Genomic DNA, 18,318 nt, shown 5'->3' on the forward strand with positions numbered 1-18,318 from the left:
TAGGTTTTCTTGCTTGTTTAATGACTTTCATACACTCTTGTGTAAGATTTAAATGTCCGAATTCTAAGACTTCAGGAGCCAGATTGCGAGATTGAGCAATGCTGGATTCGGGTGTCTGATCTGTTGTTTGTGTTGGGTTAACAGATCTGGTCTGTTTGGTAGTTTGATGTGTGGTACTACCGAGAAGTCCAACAGTGTGGTGTACCACGGTTGGGGAGCCCACGTTGGTGCTACGAGTATTAGTTTGAGTTTGTTTTGACTCATTTTGGTGACCAGAAAAGGAATGAGCGGGAGAGGGGAAAAGCGTAAGCGAATATCCCTGACCAGCTGATCCATAGAGCATTGCCCTTGGACTGAGGGTGTGGGTATCTGGACGCGAAGTTTTGGCATTTTGCGTTTTCTTTTGTTGCAAACAGATCTATGTTTGGTGTCCCCCAGTGGTAGAAGTGATCTTTTAGAATTTGGGGATGTATTTCCCATTCGTGAGACTGTTGGTGATCTCGACTGAGATTGTCAGCTAGCTGATTGTGAATGCCTGGTATATATTGTGCTATCAGTCGAATGTTGTTGTGAATTGCCCAGTGCCAAAAAAAATTGCACTAGGATACACAGTTGTGACGAGTGCGTCCCCCCTTGTATGTTTAAATAATACATTGTTGTCATATTGTCTGTCTTGACAAGGATATGTTTGTGGGCTATAAGGGGCTGAAAGGCTTTTAGTGCTAGAAAGACTGCTAGCAGTTCTAAATGATTTATGTGAAGTTGTTTTTCCTGATTGTCCCATTGACCTTGTATGCTGCGATTGTTGAGGTGTGCTCCCCACCCAATCATGGAGGCATCTGTTGTGATAATGGCGTGAGGTACTGGGTCTTGAAAAGGCCGCCCTTTGTTTAAATTTACAGGGTTCCACCATTGAAGCGAAGTATGTTTGGTGGTCTATCAACACTAGATCTTGGAGTTGACCTTGTGCCTGCGTCCATTGTTTTGCAAGGCACTGTTGTAAGGGCCGCATGTGTAGTCTTGCATTTGGGACAATAGCTATGCATGAGGACATCATGCCTAGTAGTTTCATCACAAACCTGACCGTGTATTGTTGGTTTGATTGCATGCTTGATTTTATATTTTGAAACGACTGGACTCTTTGTGGACTTGGAGTGGCAATTGCTCTTTGCGTGCAGAGTGTTGCTCCCAAGTATTGTTGTATTTGGGATGGTTGTAAATGTGATTTTTGGTAATTTATAGAAAACCCTAGTTTGTGCAGAGTATCTATTACATATTGCGTGTGATTTTGACATTATTGTTGATTGTTGGCTTTTATTAGCCACTCATCTAGATACGGGAATACGTGCATGTGATTTCTCCTTATATGAGCTGCTACTACGGCTAGGCATTTTGTAAATACTCTGGGGGGGCGTTGTTATTCCGAATGGCAACACTTTGAATTGGTAATGTTTGCCTTGTATTACAAACCTGAGGTATTTCCTGTGAGATGGATGGATGGGTATGTGAAAATACGCATCCTTTAGATCCAGTGTTGTCAAGTATTCCCCTTGTTTTAGTAAAGGGACTACATCCTGTAGTGTTACCATGTGGAAATGATCTGATTTGATGAAGAGATTCAGTGTTCTGAGATCTAAAATAGGCCTTAACGTTTTGTCTTTCTTTGGGATGAGGAAATACAGGGAGTAAACACCTGTTCCTCTCTGATAAGGTACCAGTTCTATGGCTTCTTTTGCTAGTAGTGCTTGGACTTCTATTTGTAATAGGTCAAAGTATTGTATTGACATTCTGTGCGTTCTTGGGAGAACATCTGGAGGGAATCTTGTGAACTCTATGCAGTAACCATGTTGGATAATTGATAGAACCCACGTGTCTGTGGTAATGTGTGTCCAATTGTGGTGGTATTTCGTTAATCTCCCCCCCACTGGTGATGTGTGTTGGGGAAGTGTGACATTGAAGTCACTGCTTGCTACCAGGGGTCTGCTTGGTAGGCTGGAATTTCCCTCTTCCCCTTGGGAACTGTCCTCTGTAGGAACCACAAAACCCCCATCTCTGGTACTGAGATTGGTAAGTGGGTTTTGTTTGGGAGGTAGATGGTTCTGATGGTTGCTGTCTAAACCCTCCCCTAAATTGTGGTTTCCTAAATGTTCCCCTGTATTGAGAGGAGTAGAGCGCGCCCATGGCTTTGCCTGTGTCCGTGTCCTTCTTTATTTTTTCTATTGCGGTATCCACTTCTGGGTTGAATGGTTGCTGTTGATTAAACGGCATATTCAATACCGCTTGCTGTATCTCTGGTTTAAACCCAGAACTTCGCAGCCATGCATGCCTCCTAATTGTTACTGCTTTATTTACAGTTCGTGCCGCTGTATCAGCAGAGTCTATTGCAGAGCGGATCTGGTTATTTGATATGGCCTGTCCCTCTTCAACCACTTGTTGGGCACTTTTTTGATGCTCTTTAGGGAGGTGCTGGATGATGTCTTGCATCTAGTCCCAATGTGCTCGGTCGTATCGGGCAAGTAGGGCTTTTGAGTTGGCGATTCGCCACTGATAGGCTGCCTGCGAAGCCACTCTTTTCCCAGCTGCGTCAAACTTACGACTTTCCTTATCAGGAGGTGGTGCATCCCCTGATGACTGCGAGTTAGCCCGTTTTCTTGCAGCCCCCACAACCACTGAGTCCGGAGGGAGCTGTTGTGTAATAAAGACAGGGTCTGACGGGGGCGGTTAATATTTTTTCTCGACCCTTGGCGTGATTGCTCTCCCTTTCACTGGTTCTTGGAAAACCTGTTGTGCATGTTTAAGAATGCCCGGTAACATTGGCAGGCTTTGATAGGATGCATGCGTGGATGCCAGAGTGTTAAACAGGAAGTCGTCTTCCACTGGTTCTCAGTGCATTGTCACATTGTGAAATTTTGCTGTTCTAGCCAGTACCTGCGTGTAGGACGTACTGTCTTCTGGTGGCGAAGGTTTTGTCGGATAACACTCTGGACTATTGTCCGAAACTGGTAGGTCGTATAGATCCCTGGGGTCCGCATCGTCTTGAGTCATCCCAGTATGTGTGGGTGACTGTGCCATTGGTGTACCCACTGGTGACAACTGTGGAGATTGAAGTGTGGACGTTTGTGGTGAGAACTGTGGTGGTGGTGATCTTTGTCTAACCACTTTGGCCTTTGGTTGCATCTCAGTCTCGTGAAAAGTCAGTTTTCTTTTGGACTTGAGCGGAGGGATAGTTTGTATCTTCCCTGTATGTTTCTGGATTTCTAGCCTTTGCTGAGTTTGATCATACTCTTCTAGATCCAGTTCCTGCTCAAATCTGTGCTTTTCTTTGAGCTGTAGAGAGAGCCCCTGCTCTTCCGTGTATGACACCTTTTTCGGCTCCGAAGCCGTTTTTCTCGGTATCGAAACCCCGAGGGAGATTGTTGGTTTCGGCTCCGAGTGGCTTTTTCGAGGTTTACTCGATTCGATTATTCAATGCCGACTCTTTTCGGTGCCGTTTTCTCGACCGGAGTCGGAAGTCTTCGGCACTGATTTGGCCTTTTTCGGTGCTGATGTTACTTGGTCACCGTCCTTTCTGTGGGTTGAGCCATGGCCTTCCGGCAGTGGCGTCCCGAGGCCTTTTGTTTCTTGACCTGACCTTGGGTGTGGGACGGGGCAGGTGTACTCACTTTTTGTGCCGCCGTCGGTGGTCGATCCCCGTCGGATTCATCAGAGTCCGAACCTTGGATGGATATCCGCATCTCTTCCTCGGCGTCGAGATGCTGCCACTGTTTCGACGCCATCTGTAACCGTCTTGCGCATCAATCTCTTAAGGTCTTCTTGGATTGAAACGCTCTGCAGGCCTCGCAAGTATCCTCTCTGTGTTTGGGCGATAAACACAGGTTACAGACCCGATGCTGGTCTGTGTATGAATACTTGGCGTGGCACTTCGGACAGAAACAGAAAGGGGTCCGGTCCATTAGTTCTTTGTCGACGGGTGTGGTCGGTCCCACCAGGCCTCGATTAAGTGTGGAAGCCCCAAAGGGCCGCCAAAGAGGTCTTGTTGTCGGTGCCGATGTGATGATACTAAACCGTTCCCGAACGCAAACAATACCGACGAATTTCGATGATTTTCTAAGTTTCCCCGATTCGAATTAAGGAGCGAAGAGGAACACGTCCGAACCCGATGGCGGAAAGAAAACAATCTAAGATGGAGTCGACGCCCATGCGCAATGGAGCCGAAAGGGAGGAGCCACTCGGTCCCGTGACTCGAAAAGACTTCTTCGAAGAAAAACAACTTGTAACACTCCGAGCCCAACACTAGATGGCAGGATAATGCACAGCATGTGTATCTGCAGCTACACATGCCATATATATATATATATATATATATATATATATATATATATATATATATATATATATATATATAAAATGTCACTTACCCAGTGTACATCTGTTTGTGGCATGTTCCGCGGCAGATTCACATGCTATGCACAGGTCCTGCCAACTAGTGTTGGGCTTGGAGTGTTACAAGTTGTTTTTCTTCGAAGAAGTCTTTTCGAGTCACGGGACCGAGCGACTCCTCCTTTTCAGCTCCATTGCGCATGGGCATTGACTCCATCTTAGATTATTTTCCCGCAGAGGGTAAGGTAGGAGTGATAGAGTGTAAAGAAAGAGATGTCCATGCAATGGAATAGAGATGTATATACATATGTACAAATTTTAAATGTAACTTAAACGACTACAGGCTTCCGGGGAGGAGGGAGGGCGCATGTGAATCTGCAGCGGAATATGCCACGAACAGATGCACACTGGGTAAGTGACATTTTCCGTTCGATGGCATGTGTAGCTGCAGATACACATGCTATGCATAGACTACAAAGCAGTTTTCCTCCCCTAAGCGGTGGTCAGCCTGTAGGAGTTGAAGGTGTTTGAAATAATGTTCTTGGTACAGCCTGTCCTACTGTGGCCTGCTGTGTTGCTAACACATCTACACACTAATGCTTGGTAAATGTATGAGGTGTCGACCAAGTGGCTGCTTTACAAAATTTCTGTCATTGGTATGTTTCCTAGAAATGCCATTGTTGCTCCTTTTTTCCTAGTGGAATGTGCCTTTGGTGTAATTAGCAGTTGTTTTTTTTAGCCTTTAGGTAACAAGTTTGGATACACTTCACTATCCACCTGGCTATGCCTTGTTTTGATATAGGATTACCAGTATGGGGTTTTTGAAATGCGACGAACAATTGTTTAGTTTTTCGAAATTATTTTGTTCTGTTGATGTAATACATTAAAGCTCTCTTAATATCTAATGTATGTAGTGCTCTTTCTGCCACGGAGTCTGAGGGAAGAAGACTGGAAGTTCCACTGTTTGGTTGAAATGAAACGGTGAGATGACTTTCGGTAGAAATTTAGGGTTTGTGCGAAGTACAACTTTATGTTTGTGTACTTGTATAAAGGGTTGTTCAATAGTGAATGCTTGTATTTCACTAACTCTTCGTAATGAAGTGATTGGCACTAGAAATGCTACTTTCCAAGTTAGGAATTGAATTTGAAAGGAGTGCATGGGTTCAAAGGGTGGACCCATGAGTCGTGCAAATACAATGTTAAGATTCCATGAGGGTACTGGTGGCATTCTTGGAGGTATATTTTCATTTTAGACCCTCCACAAAAGCTTTGATGACTGGCACCCTAAATAGAGATTTGGTTTGTTTATTTTGCAAATAAGCAGAAATTGCTGTGAGATGTATTTTGATGGATGAAAAAGCTAAATTTGCTTTTTGTAAGTGGAGTAAATAACTTGCTATGTCTTGTATGGTCGCGTCTAAGGGTGTTATGTGTTTTGCTTGACAGTAGAAAACAAATCTTTTCCATTTGTTAGCACTGCCTGGTAGTAGGTTTTCTTGCCTGTTTAATGACTTCCATACATTCTGGTGGAAGATTTAGACACCCAAACTCTAAGATTTCAGGAGCCAGATTGAGCATCGCTGGATTGGGGTGTCTGATCTGCTGTTTGTTTTGTGTCAGCAGGTCTGGTCTGTTTGGGAGTTTGACGTGTGGTACTATTGACAGGTCTAGCAGTGTGGTGTACCCTGGTTGGCGTGCCCACGTAGGTGCTATAAGTATGAGTTTGTTTTGACGCAGTTTGTTGACATCAAATGGAACGAGCGGGAGGGGGGGGGGAAAGCGTAAGCAAATATCCCTGACCACTTGATCCATAGAGCATTCCCCTTAGATAGAGGGTGTGGGTACCTAGACGTGAAGTTTAGGCATTTTGCGTTGTGGTTGGTGGCGAACAGATCTATGTCTGGTGTCCCCCACTGAGTAAAGTATTTGTGAAGTATTTGGGGGTGAATTTCCCACTTGTGAGTTTGTTGGTGATCTCGACTGAGGTCGCCTGCCAACTGATTGTGAATCCCTGGAATGTATTGAGCTACCAGGTATATGTTGTTGTGAATTGCCCAATGCCAAATTTTTTGTGCTAGAAGGCAAAGTTGTGATGAGTGGGTTCCTCCCTGTTTGTTTAAGTAGGACATTGTTGTCATATTGTCTGTTCTGACAAGAATGTATTTGTGAGCAAGAAGAGGTTGAAAGGCTCTTAGTCCTAGGGACACTGCTAACAGTTCTAAGTGATTTATGTGAAACTGTTTCTGTTTGTTGTCCCATTGTCCCTCAATATTGTGATTATTGAGGTGTGCTCCTCATCCAATCATTGATGCATCTGTTGTGAGAATGGCATGAGGCACAGGGTCTTGAAATGGTCGCCCTTTGTTTAAATTTGTGGGATTCCACCACTGAAGCGAAATGTGTGTTTGGCGGTCTATCAACACTAGATCTTAGAGATGACCATGTGCCTGCGACCATTGTTTTGCGAGGCACTGTTGTAAGGGCCGGATGTGTAACCTTGCGTTTGGGACAATGGTAATGCATGATGCCATCATACCTAGCAGCTTCATGACAAAACGGACAGTGTAGTGTTGGTTTGGCTGAATTTCTGGTAATATGGTGTGGAACGATTGTACTCTTTGTGGGCTTGGACTTGCAAGCGCCTTTTGAGTGTTTAGTGTAGCCCCGAAGTACTGCTGAATTTGTGATGGTTGCAGGTGTGATTTTTGGTAATTTATTGAGAACCCTAGTGTGTGTAGGGTGTTTATTACATAACGTGTGTGATATTGACACTGTTTTTGAGTGTTGGCTTTTATTAGCCAATCGTCGAGATATGGGAATACATGCATATGTTGTCTGCTTATGTATGCTGCGACTACGGCAAGGCATTTTGTAAAGACTCTGGGGGCTGTTATCCTGAAGGGTAATACTTTGAATTGGTAATGTTTTCCTTGTATAACAAACCTGAGGTATTTTCTGAGAGCTGGATGGATGGGTATGTGAAAATACGCATCTTTTAGATTCAGTGTTGTCATAACTTCTTCCTGTTGTAGCAGTGGGACTACATCTTGTAGCGTTACCATGTGAAAGTGTTCTGATCAGATGTTGAGGTTGAGAGTCCTGAGATCTAATATTGGTCTTAATGTTTTGTCCTTCTTGGGAATAAGGAAGTACAGGGAGTAAACCCCTGTTCCATTTTGATGATGCGCATGAGTTCTATGGCTTGTTTGGGTAATAGTGCCTGTACTTCTGTTTGCAACATTGCAAGATGTTGCGATGAAAGTTTGTGCGCTTTTGGGGGAATGTCTGGAGGAAACTGTGTGAACTCTATGCAGTAACCATGTTGGATAATGGATAGTACCCATGTGTCTGTTGTGATGTTTAACCATTGGTCGTGGAACATTTTCAGTCTTCCTCCCACAGGGGAAGTGTGTTGAGGGAAGGTGATGGTAAAGTCACTGTTTGTTATTAGCGGCTTGTTTTGAGGATTGGTATTTTCCTCTAGATTTGGAGAATTGCCCTCTGTAGGATCCCCAAAATCCCCCTCTTTGGTATTGTGTCTGGTAAGAGGGCTTGGCTTGTGAGGTAGATGGCTCAGAAGGTTGTGGCCTGAAGCCTCCCCTACATTGAGGCTTCCGAAATGAGCCTCTGTATTGGGACGTATAAAACGCTCCCATCGCTTTGGCAGTGTCTGCGTCTTTTTTCATCTTGTCTATGGCTGTGTCCACCTGTGTGCCGAATAACTGTTGCTGATTAAAAGGCATGTTGAGGACGGCCTGTTGGATTTCAGGTTTAAAACCTGATGACCTGAGCCATGCATGTCGCCTAATGGTGACAGCCGTATTTATAGTCCTTGCGGCTGTATCTGCTGAGTCTAGCGCTGATCTTATTTGATTGTTCGTAATTGCCTGTCCCTCCTCTACTACCTGCTGGGCTCTCTTCTGTTGGTCCCTGGGGAGATGCTGAATAATGTCCTTCATCTCATCCCAATGAGCCCTGTAGTATCTAGCTAGAAGGGCCTGCGAGTTAGCTATGCGCCACTGATTAGCTGCCTGTGACACCACCCTTTTCCCTGCATGTATCAATTTTTTTTACTTTCTTTATCTGGAGGGGGTGCATCTCCAGAGGACTGTGAGTTAGCCCTTTTCCTCGCTGCGCTGACCACTACTGAATCTGGGGGCAGCTGTTGTGTGATAAAAATGGGATCTGAGGGTAGTGGCTCGTACTTTTTCTCTACCCTTGGGGTTATAGCCCTTCCTTTAACCGGTTCTTGGAATATTTGAGGCGCATGTTTGAGCATACCGGGGAGCATGGGTAGGCTTTGGTATGTGGCATGAGTTGAGGACTATGTATTGAACAAGAAGTCGTCCTCTAGAGGTTGTGTGTGCATGGTCACGTTGTGAAAAGCTGCTGCCCCAGCTAGAACCTGTGTATATGAGGTGCTATCCTCAGGTGGCAATGGCTTAGATGGGTAGCACTCTGGACTATTGTCTGAGGCTGGGTCGCCATAGAGATCCCATGGATCTGTGTCCTGTTGTGACTGCATAGTGTGTGATGGAGACTGTACAGTGGGTGTAGCAAGTGTGGAGACAGTCAGTTGAGGGGAGTGAGGAGGAGACTGGTGAGGAGAAAACTGAGGAGGCGGAGATTTCTCTCTTGGCACTGTAGCCGTTGGCTGATCAGTGTCCAAACATCCGTGGAAGGCCAGTTTTCTTTTTGTTTTGAGAGGAGGTGCTGTGAGGATCTTGCCAGTGTCCTTGTGGATCTGTATCCTGGCCTGTTTTTCATCAAAATCCTCCATTTGTTGCAATTCCTCCTCAAATCTATGGCTTTCTTTTAATTGATTCGAAAGTCCATGCTCCTCTGTATAGGAACGTTTTTTTGGCACCGAAGGGCCTGCAGTAGCTGTTGGCCTCGGTTCCGAAAGTGACTTTCGGGGTCTCGACTCGATGGGTCGGTGTCGTATGATTTCGGAGCCTGTGCCTCGGCTCGAGTCCGAAGGCTTCGTTACGGGCGGGGCCTTTTTCGGGGCTGAAGATGCTACTTGGTCACCGGTCGCTTTTTAAGGGTAGAGCCATGGCCTTCCGGCAGTGGTGTCCTCGAGGCCTTGTGTTTGGGCTTGGTTTGGGTCGCGGCAAGCGTACTCACATGCTGGCCCGCTGTTAGTGGTTGGTCGACGTCAGACTCTTGTTCGGAATCGGATCCCCGAACAGAGACGGCGGTGTGAATCATCTCCTCCTCTTCTGCGTCGAGGCGTTCGGTGCTTCTGGACGCCATCTCTAACCTTCGCGCTCTTCGGTCTCAAAGACTTTTTCGAACGGAAGGATTTACAGGCTTCACAAGTATCCCCTCGATGTTCCGGAGATAAACACAGGTTACAAACCAGATGTTGATCTGTGTAGGGATACTTGGCGTGGCAGCGAGGGCAGAATCTAAGCAGGGTCCGGTCCATGAGGCTTCGACGATACTTTTGGTCGGGCCGACCAGGCCCAAGTTGGGTGCTGGTGCCCCGAAGGGCAATTAAAGATGTGTATCCACCGGTACCGAGGTGTCAATGCTGGATGAGACGCAATCGAAAACAATACTGACTATTTTAGATGGTTTATAAGGATTTTCCGACTCGAACAACCGGAGTGAAGAGGAACACGTTCGAACCCGATGGCGGAAAGAAAACAATCTAAGATGGAGTCGATGCCCATGCGCAATGGAGCCGAAAAGGAGGAGTCACTCGGTCCTCTGACTCGAAAAGACTTCTTAGAAGAAAAACAACTTGTAACACTCCGAGCCCAACACTAGATGGCAGGACCTGTGCATAGCATGTGTATCTGCAGCTATGAACACATACTGCATTACAATGGGCACTATCTCAGCTGGAAAATGAAATAATTTCGGCTCCAACCAATGCTGTTAACACACACAATTTTCACAGGCACCTAAATCTCTTTTCAGAGCCCACCAACAAAGAAGACATAGTTAAATCTTTATTACACTTAAAAACAGTACAAAAAGTTGGGTAAAAATACAACCACGATTTTCCCGCTTTAATCCAGAGATCATGACAGTCCAAAGAGGGCTTTTTTCCCTTGATAACTTGATTTACAAGATAATTTGCGGCATAAAAGTCGTACCTGTCAACATATTTCATGAAAATCCTCATGGTTGAATATATATATCTAACAAGTTGACCAAAGGCTACGATTTGGTATGTGTGTTTGAATTAAGAAGTGCCTGTATGTAAATGGAAATATTTATGTAAGATTAAATCAAAGAGATCTAATAATCATTTACTTCACGGGTAAGGAGGATGAATGTATGCAGCAGTGTGCATGGAACTATTAAGGTACTGGTATGGAAGTTTACATATGTGGCTATATTAAAAATACACGTTTATTATCACACCACAGAGAGAAAACCCCGGAGGGCGCTCATGGAAGGTGCTGGTCTGATTGCATTGCAGTGAAGGCTTCCCGTATATGCCCAATGGATGGGCACCGTCAGTACCCTCACACGTGTATCACAGTAGTGAACACTGTACTCATTCCTAGACCATTTGGCTAAACCAGATTGAAGATGCTCGTTTTAGTGAATTTGACACCTGCCCACTGGGAAACAGAGACGCATCAATCGTTTCTTGCACGTCAGTGAGCAAGCTGCTCGACTGTGATAGACTGATCAGGATTAATATGTTTGTTTCATGTTGGTTGGTTAGAGAATGGAAAGAAACTTGGTCCAGACCACAGATTAATCTTGTACCAAACAGAACAGGAAGGAAAATGTTTGTGAGGCCTGATGTACAAATGGCTGATCACATCCCAGAATTCAGCTACTGTGACCACCTAAGCACGAATCAAGGACTTCAGATCCCAGTTCAAGGTCTTGCACAGTGTAAACAGGATCCCAATGAATCACTTCTGAGTAATCACTCAGTCGCTGTCCTCTGTTCTGCCAAAACAAATACAGGAAAATTACCAAAAAATCCAGCTCTGAACAGGGCACTAAGCAGAGCTTAGCAATGGTCAACGGCTCAGTAACGCCAGGGTCAGCAAGCTGTAGCCACTCCCATAACTAATTACATGTTCTTGTTACAAATGCTAAATTGGTCGAAATAGTAAAGAACACTGTCTCAAAACCAAATGGTCTCACAGTATATACATGTTACCGATACTTTGGTGCATGGAGTAACGTGACCTCTGCTGCAAAGGATGATTCTGGCTCCACTCCAAAACGACTATGCCCGCTGGGCTCCCAACAGTGTGTTGAACACACATAAAATCTGACGGCATAAAACTACAGCATATTGAAATAATATAAAATGTTTAAAACTGACTGTAAGGAAATGCCTCCTTGGCATGGTTGCCCCCTGACTTTTTGCCTTTGCTGATGCTATGTTTACAATTGAAAGTGTGCTGAGGCCTGCTAACCAGGCCCCAGCACCAGTGTTCTTTCCCTAACCTGTACTTTTGTATCCACAATTGGCAGACCCTGGCATCCAGATAAGTCCCTTGTAACTGGTACTTCTAGTACCAAGGGCCCTGATGCCAAGGAAGGTCTCTAAGGGCTGCAGCATGTCTTATGCCACCCTGGAGACCTCTCACTCAGCACAGACACACTGCTTGCCAGCTTGTGTGTGCTAGTGAGAACAAAACGAGTAAGTCGACATGGCACTCCCCTCAGGGTGCCATGCCAGCCTCTCACTGCCTATGCAAGTATAGGTCAGTCACCCCTCTAGCAGGCCTTACAGCCCTAAGGCAGGGTGCACTATACCATAGGTGAGGGTACCAGTGCATGAGCATGGTACCCCTACAGTGTCTAAACAAAACCTTAGACATTGTAAGTGCAGGGTAGCCATAAGAGTATATGGTCTGGGAGTTTGTCAAACACGAACTCCACAGCACCATAATGGCTACACTGAAAACTGGGAAGTTTGGTATCAAACTTCTCAGCACAATAAATGCACACTGATGCCAGTGTACATTTTATTGCAAAATGCACCCCAGAGGGCACCTTAGAGGTGCCCCCTGAAACTTAACCGACTGTCTGTGTAGGCTGACTAGTTCCAGCAGCCTGCCACACCAGAGACATGTTGCTGGCCCCATGGGGAGAGTGCCTTTGTCACTCTGAGGCCAGTAACAAAGCCTGCACTGGGTGGAGATGCTAACACCTCCCCCAGGCAGGAGCTGTAACACCTGGCGGTGAGCCTCAAAGGCTCACCCCTTTGTCACAGCCCAGCAGGGCACTCCAGCTTAGTGGAGTTGCCCGCCCCCTCCGGCCACGGCCCCCACTTTTGGCGGCAAGGCTGGAGGGAACAAAGAAAGCAACAAGGAGGAGTCACTGGCCAGTCAGGACAGCCCCTAAGGTGTCCTGAGCTGAAGTGACTCTAACTTTTAGAAATCCTCCATCTTGCAGATGGAGGATTCCCCCAATAGGGTTAGGATTGTGACCCCCTCCCCTTGGGAGGAGGCACGGAGAGGGTGTACCCACCCTCAGGGCTAGTAGCCATTGGCTACTAACCCCCCAGACCTAAACACGCCCTTAAATTTAGTATTTAAGGGCTACCCTGAACCCTAGAAAATTAGATTCCTGCAACTACAAGAAGAAGGACTGCCTAGCTGAAAACCCCTGCAGAGGAAGACCAGAAGACAACAACTGCTTTGGCTCCAGAAACTCACCGGCCTGTCTCCTGCCTTCCAAAGATCCTGCTCCAGCGACGCCTTCCAAAGGGACCAGCGACCTCGACATCCTCTGAGGACTGCCCCTGCTTCGAAAAGACAAGAAACTCCCGAGGACAGCGGACCTGCTCCAAGAAAGGCTGCAACTTTGTTTCCAGCAGCCTTGAAAGAACCCTGCAAGCTCCCTGCAAGAAGCGTGAGACTTGCAACACTGCACCCGGCGACCCCGACTCGGCTGGTGGAGATCCAACACCTCAGGAGGGACCCCAGGACTACTCTAATACTGTGAGTACAAAAACCTGTCCCCCCTGAGCCCCCACAGCGCCGCCTGCAGAGGGAATCCCGAGGCTTCCCCTGACCGCGACTCTCTGAAACCTAAGTCCCGACGCCTGGAAAAGACCCTGCACCCGCAGCCCCCAGGACCTGAAGGACCGAACTTTCACTGGAGAAGTGACCCCCAGGAGTCCCTCTCCCTTGCCCAAGTGGAGGTTTCCCCGAGGAACCCCCCCCTTGCCTGCCTGCCGCGCTGAAGAGATCCCGAGATCTCTCATAGACTAACATTGCGAACCCGACGCTTGTTTCTACACTGCACCCGGCCGCCCCCGCGCCGCTGAGGGTGAGATTTCTGTGTGGGCTTGTGTCCCCCCCGGTGCCCTACAAAACCCCCCTGGTCTGCCCTCCGAAGACGCGGGTACTTACCTGCAAGCAGACCGGAACCGGGGCACCCCCTTCTCTCCATTCTAGCCTATGCGTTTTGGGCACCACTTTGAACTCTGCACCTGACCGGCCCTGAGCTGCTGGTGTGGTAACTTTGGGGTTGCTCTGAACCCCCAACGGTGGGCTACCTTGGACCAAGAACTGAACCCTGTAAGTGTCTTACTTACCTGGTAAAACTAACAAAAACTTACCTCCCCCAGGAACTGTGAAAATTGCACTGTGTCCACTTTTAAAGTAGCTATTTGTCTATAACTTGAAAAGTATACATGCAATTGAAATGATTCAAAGTTCCTAATGTACTTACCTGCAATACCTTTCAAACAAGATATTACATGTTAAATTTGAACCTGTGGTTCTTAAAATAAACTAAGAAAAGATATTTTTCTATAACAAAACCTATTGGCTGGATTTGTCTCTGAGTGTGTGTACCTCATTTATTGTCTATGTGTATGTACAACAAATGCTTAACACTACTCCTTGGATAAGCCTACTGCTCGACCACACTACCACAAAATAGAGCATTAGTATTATCTATTTTTACCACTATTTTACCTCTAAGGGGAACCCTTGGACTCTGTGCATGCTATTCCTTACTTTGAAATAGCACATACAGAGCCAACTTCCTACACTGACTGTAAAAACTTTTCTAAAATTCAGCCCATTGCTGAGGAAGGATTGGACAATCTAGAAAGCCTCCAATGCTGGAGAAAGAAAATGTTACTTACCTGTAGCAGTTAGTTTGCAGCTTTCAGTGCTGTAGTTTCACGAACAGGGCAATTTTTCTATTACTGCTGGTTGGGGGTATGATGAGCAGAAAAAAATATCTAATCTTGAAAAGGGCCTCTGTTGCTTGGCATCATTAGGTTTCTGCATTCGGAACCTTCCATGTCCACTTCCAAAAATTTTAAACTTTGAGAGAATACATAGTAGTTCTGACCCCTAATCCCTAGATTCTGAAAGTAATGCACACCATGTGCTGCAGAACAACACGTGCTGCAAATGTAGATATGTTTGTGTTTAAAGTTTGTTTGTGTCACAGTTTGTTTCCTACCCCTGCCTTGTGATTGCAAATACATCAATATGTTGCTGCTGGAGTTGTAAAGGAACTGAACTGGTTAGGCATTTGCACAAGGCTGAACCTAGTGTCGTGTATAATAAAACATATTTCTCCCTGAAGTGGTGTTTGTGACTGATGCATGTGCAGAACAATAGATATGGCTCACGAATATAATAACCTACATAAGATATATTTGCTATCATTTGAGTGACTGAAAAAAATCACTAAGGATGCTGCAAACTCACAAGTTTTCAATCCAATGTCTATGTTCAAATAAACTTAATTAAAATCTGTACTAAATCTCTGAAACTGTTTTGCAGATTCAGCTGCACTGGCCCATCTCATATGACGTTCTGCCTTATTTTGTAGCTGTTTACCTTGCGTGGTTCGCTCACTAAGTCAAGTGTTTTATGTTTTACCATGGAACATGCATCCGAGCATCGGGTTGGCATTGATAAACCACTATTTTACGTGCTATCAAATTAACTAAAAGTGTCAGAAGTATAGAGAAGAGTCCAAGAAAGACCCATAAAACAGAAACAGGCGAGAGTTGCTGAGAATGCCATCAGTTTTTAATCAAGAAGTGACTCCAGTCAGCCATAGGGGTGAGGAGAGCTGGAGCGGAGGCATACAAACTGACCTATTACCCACGGAGGACTATGGCACTTGAACTATTTCACTGAACATCATCCCGCAGTGGTGCAGCATCTAACCAATAAGGCGCCAGAGTGGATATTTTCCAGAGACATCCAGACCTCTTGGGAAAGGAACACAGGGTGGTCTCTTCCAGGGTATAGCATCACTGACATGGGACATCACTCAAATGGAAACCTGGGGTTCTCTATATCAGATGCTCTACTGGGGAGCCCTGTTCCAGCCAGATTTATATACCACTTGTGCACAAACCCATCACAGATGCTCTTAAGGGTGTGGAGCCTCCTACATAGAAACTAATACTTGGCAGATGGCATTTATGATGGCGCAAATGCTCGTGCCTACCTGAACAGTTGGCTAAATAAATTGTTTTTCACCAATTTTCCTTCATCGCTGAACATTCCTTACTGGCTGCTTCCAAAGCTGTACCCTTCTAAGAAGCTAATGAGGGGCAAAAATCTTAGTTCAAACACAGAATGTTTTTTTGTGGTTACAGTCAGACCAAGGATGACTGTGCAAGTCCCTTGGAGCAGTGTCCACACACCCCATTTCATCTCAGTCAGGGGAAGCCTGTGATTGTAACCTAATAAAACAGTACGCAGTTATTTGTGAATACATGGCAGATAACTACATAACTGTGTAAATATTTGAGCGTAAGCAGAGACACGTTTTAGTGTGTTTTAACACGTTACTAGTGCGCTTGAAGTGCGAAAACACGTGATTGCAAATTGAAGTTTTAGCAAATGAAAACGCGGATCTGCAATAATGAGGAGGAGTGCATGTAATAATTAAAGTGCATTTTCGGGTATCACCTGAAGGACATGCTTGCACTAGATATACTTTCAAATAACGTCTGGTGACGGTGTCTTTGCCCAGGGTGTAAACAATGTGATCACTGGTCTCCATGATTGCACTTCTGGAGCCCTCCAAGCAGGTGTGCGCAAGTGTGCTGTGGTCGCAGTGTATGCGCAAAGCAGCACAGTCGCATCAGCTGGGTCTGCTACAAAGAGGTGATAAGGCAGAGTGTGCATTGCTTGGCCTCCTCTGGTCTCGTTTTGGCATTTATCTCTGACACCATTTCAATCTGAATCCGTGGAAGGATGCAGCTGGGCAAGAAGCAGCGCCTCGAGAGGGCACTTATTAGCAGCAAAGAAGTTTTGGCCAACAAGATATGGCCATCCAAGGTTGGATTGCGCGTGCAATCAATGTCCGACTGTCCTATTGCACAAGTGCAGCCGCTGGCTTCAAAACAATGCCATGTTCATTTGAGCAGTTACAGTCAAGCATAACATTCCTCTTCATTTGATTGAAATAGTTCTGTTGCTGTGAGGCATCTGTCTTTGGCCTGCTCCACAGTCTCTTGCAGAAGTGGGTGGCATTGTCAGATGATGGCATCAGATGATGGTGCTCAGCAGAGATCCTTTGCGCAGGAAGTGCTTCAAGTTGACGCTGAGACGTGTGCAAATGTGTAAGATTCAACTGCCTGTGTCATAACCAGGCCCACCCACTGAAGGCAGAGGAAATTATTTGGTAACGGAGTGAGGAATGGTTGGTCACTGTCTATTAGCAGGTCCAAACCTGAAGAGAGGGACAGTGAAATGAAGGACATTAGTCAAGATTATGTCTGAGAAACATCACATCAACACGAGGGGAGAGTGGTTTGTTAAAAAAAAAGTAAAAAAATAAATAAATAAAGATCATTTCACACCAATCTTCACCTCTGCTCACCATTGGCTCATGACTTAACCTCACTTCTCTGCTCTCTACTAAAAACAAGCCTCTTACCTTTCCACCTCTCAGCTGTCCCCAACCAAAGCACACTTCACCCACCTCAGCTGACACCAGCAACAGATGCCTCCATGCATAGGTGTCCTAAACCTTCACTTCTCAGCTGGCTCCAAAAACAAGAGGGGTTTAATCATTTTCAATCCCTTAACTGTTCCTGACAACAACAGATGCCTTATGCTTCACATTTTAGTTGTGCCCGCGTACAAAAGGCACAATACACCTTCAGCTCTCAGCCAGCCCACAACGACAGAAGTTTCATGAGTCCAATTACCTCACGTCATCATCGTCATCTCTCGAATATCCCTATGGCAGAAGTATCAACTTCACCTTCCTCTGTAGAACCTACGCAAAATTACTTGTACCTTCAACACACAGCTGTCCCTAACCAAAAAAGATATGCCACTCCAATCTATGTCTGCAACTGCAATAGATGGCCAGCACCTTAACATCCCAGGTGTCCCCCAACAACACACCTTAACATCTCGGCTGTTCCCGAATACAAAGTAGCATGTCTCAGCTACAACAGGTGGCTTTTATCATCACTTCAATTGATACACCTCAGATTCAACAAATATCTCCATTTCACCCTCCAGTTGTCCTAACAACAAGAGAGTCTCGTCCCTTTAACTCTAAGCTGTCCCGAACTACAACAGATGCCTCTCAGCTTCACCCTCTAAGCTGCTGTCCCACACCCCATACCAGACACCTCATGTGGTCACCACTCACGTCTCCCACTGTAGAAGATGACCATCACCCAAGATAGCAAATGTCTCTCCCTCTATTTTTCTCTCTGGACCTTATCAACACGATCTTCTTCCGTCAACTCCATGAGTGAGACCTCACTGCAATGAATATTTAACGCAAATGGTCTCTCTCAACATCGCCCTCAATAGTAAAGTATGACAATGGCCAAATCATTTTTTACCTCTTGCTTAAGCATGCTTCGCTGTGAAAGATATCCAATATCCACTGACTTATAGCCCAAGATCCCTAGAGGGGCCTGGTATTCCTTCCCAACAGGTCTATCTTATCAGCACAATCTTTTCTGGCCACCCTGGCAGTAGATTACCTTCA

General features: G+C 45.7%; 1 protein-coding gene across 8 annotated transcripts in view; it reads right to left on the reverse strand.

Moving 5' to 3' along the window:
- Positions 1–10,327: 10,327 nt before the first annotated feature.
- TRAF7 (TNF receptor associated factor 7) overlaps positions 10,328–18,318 on the reverse strand; it is a 204,588-nt gene continuing 196,597 nt past the window's right edge. For all 8 annotated transcript variants that reach the window (XM_069209733.1, XM_069209739.1, XM_069209737.1 and 5 more), the window contains one exon: positions 10,328–17,034. In XM_069209733.1, the coding sequence (XP_069065834.1) occupies positions 17,020–17,034 (15 nt within the window). In that variant the 3' untranslated portion in view covers positions 10,328–17,019. The remainder of the gene's footprint in view (positions 17,035–18,318) is intronic.

Source organism: Pleurodeles waltl, chromosome 10, assembly GCF_031143425.1.
Source record: "Pleurodeles waltl isolate 20211129_DDA chromosome 10, aPleWal1.hap1.20221129, whole genome shotgun sequence".
Classification (NCBI taxonomy): domain Eukaryota; kingdom Metazoa; phylum Chordata; class Amphibia; order Caudata; family Salamandridae; genus Pleurodeles; species Pleurodeles waltl.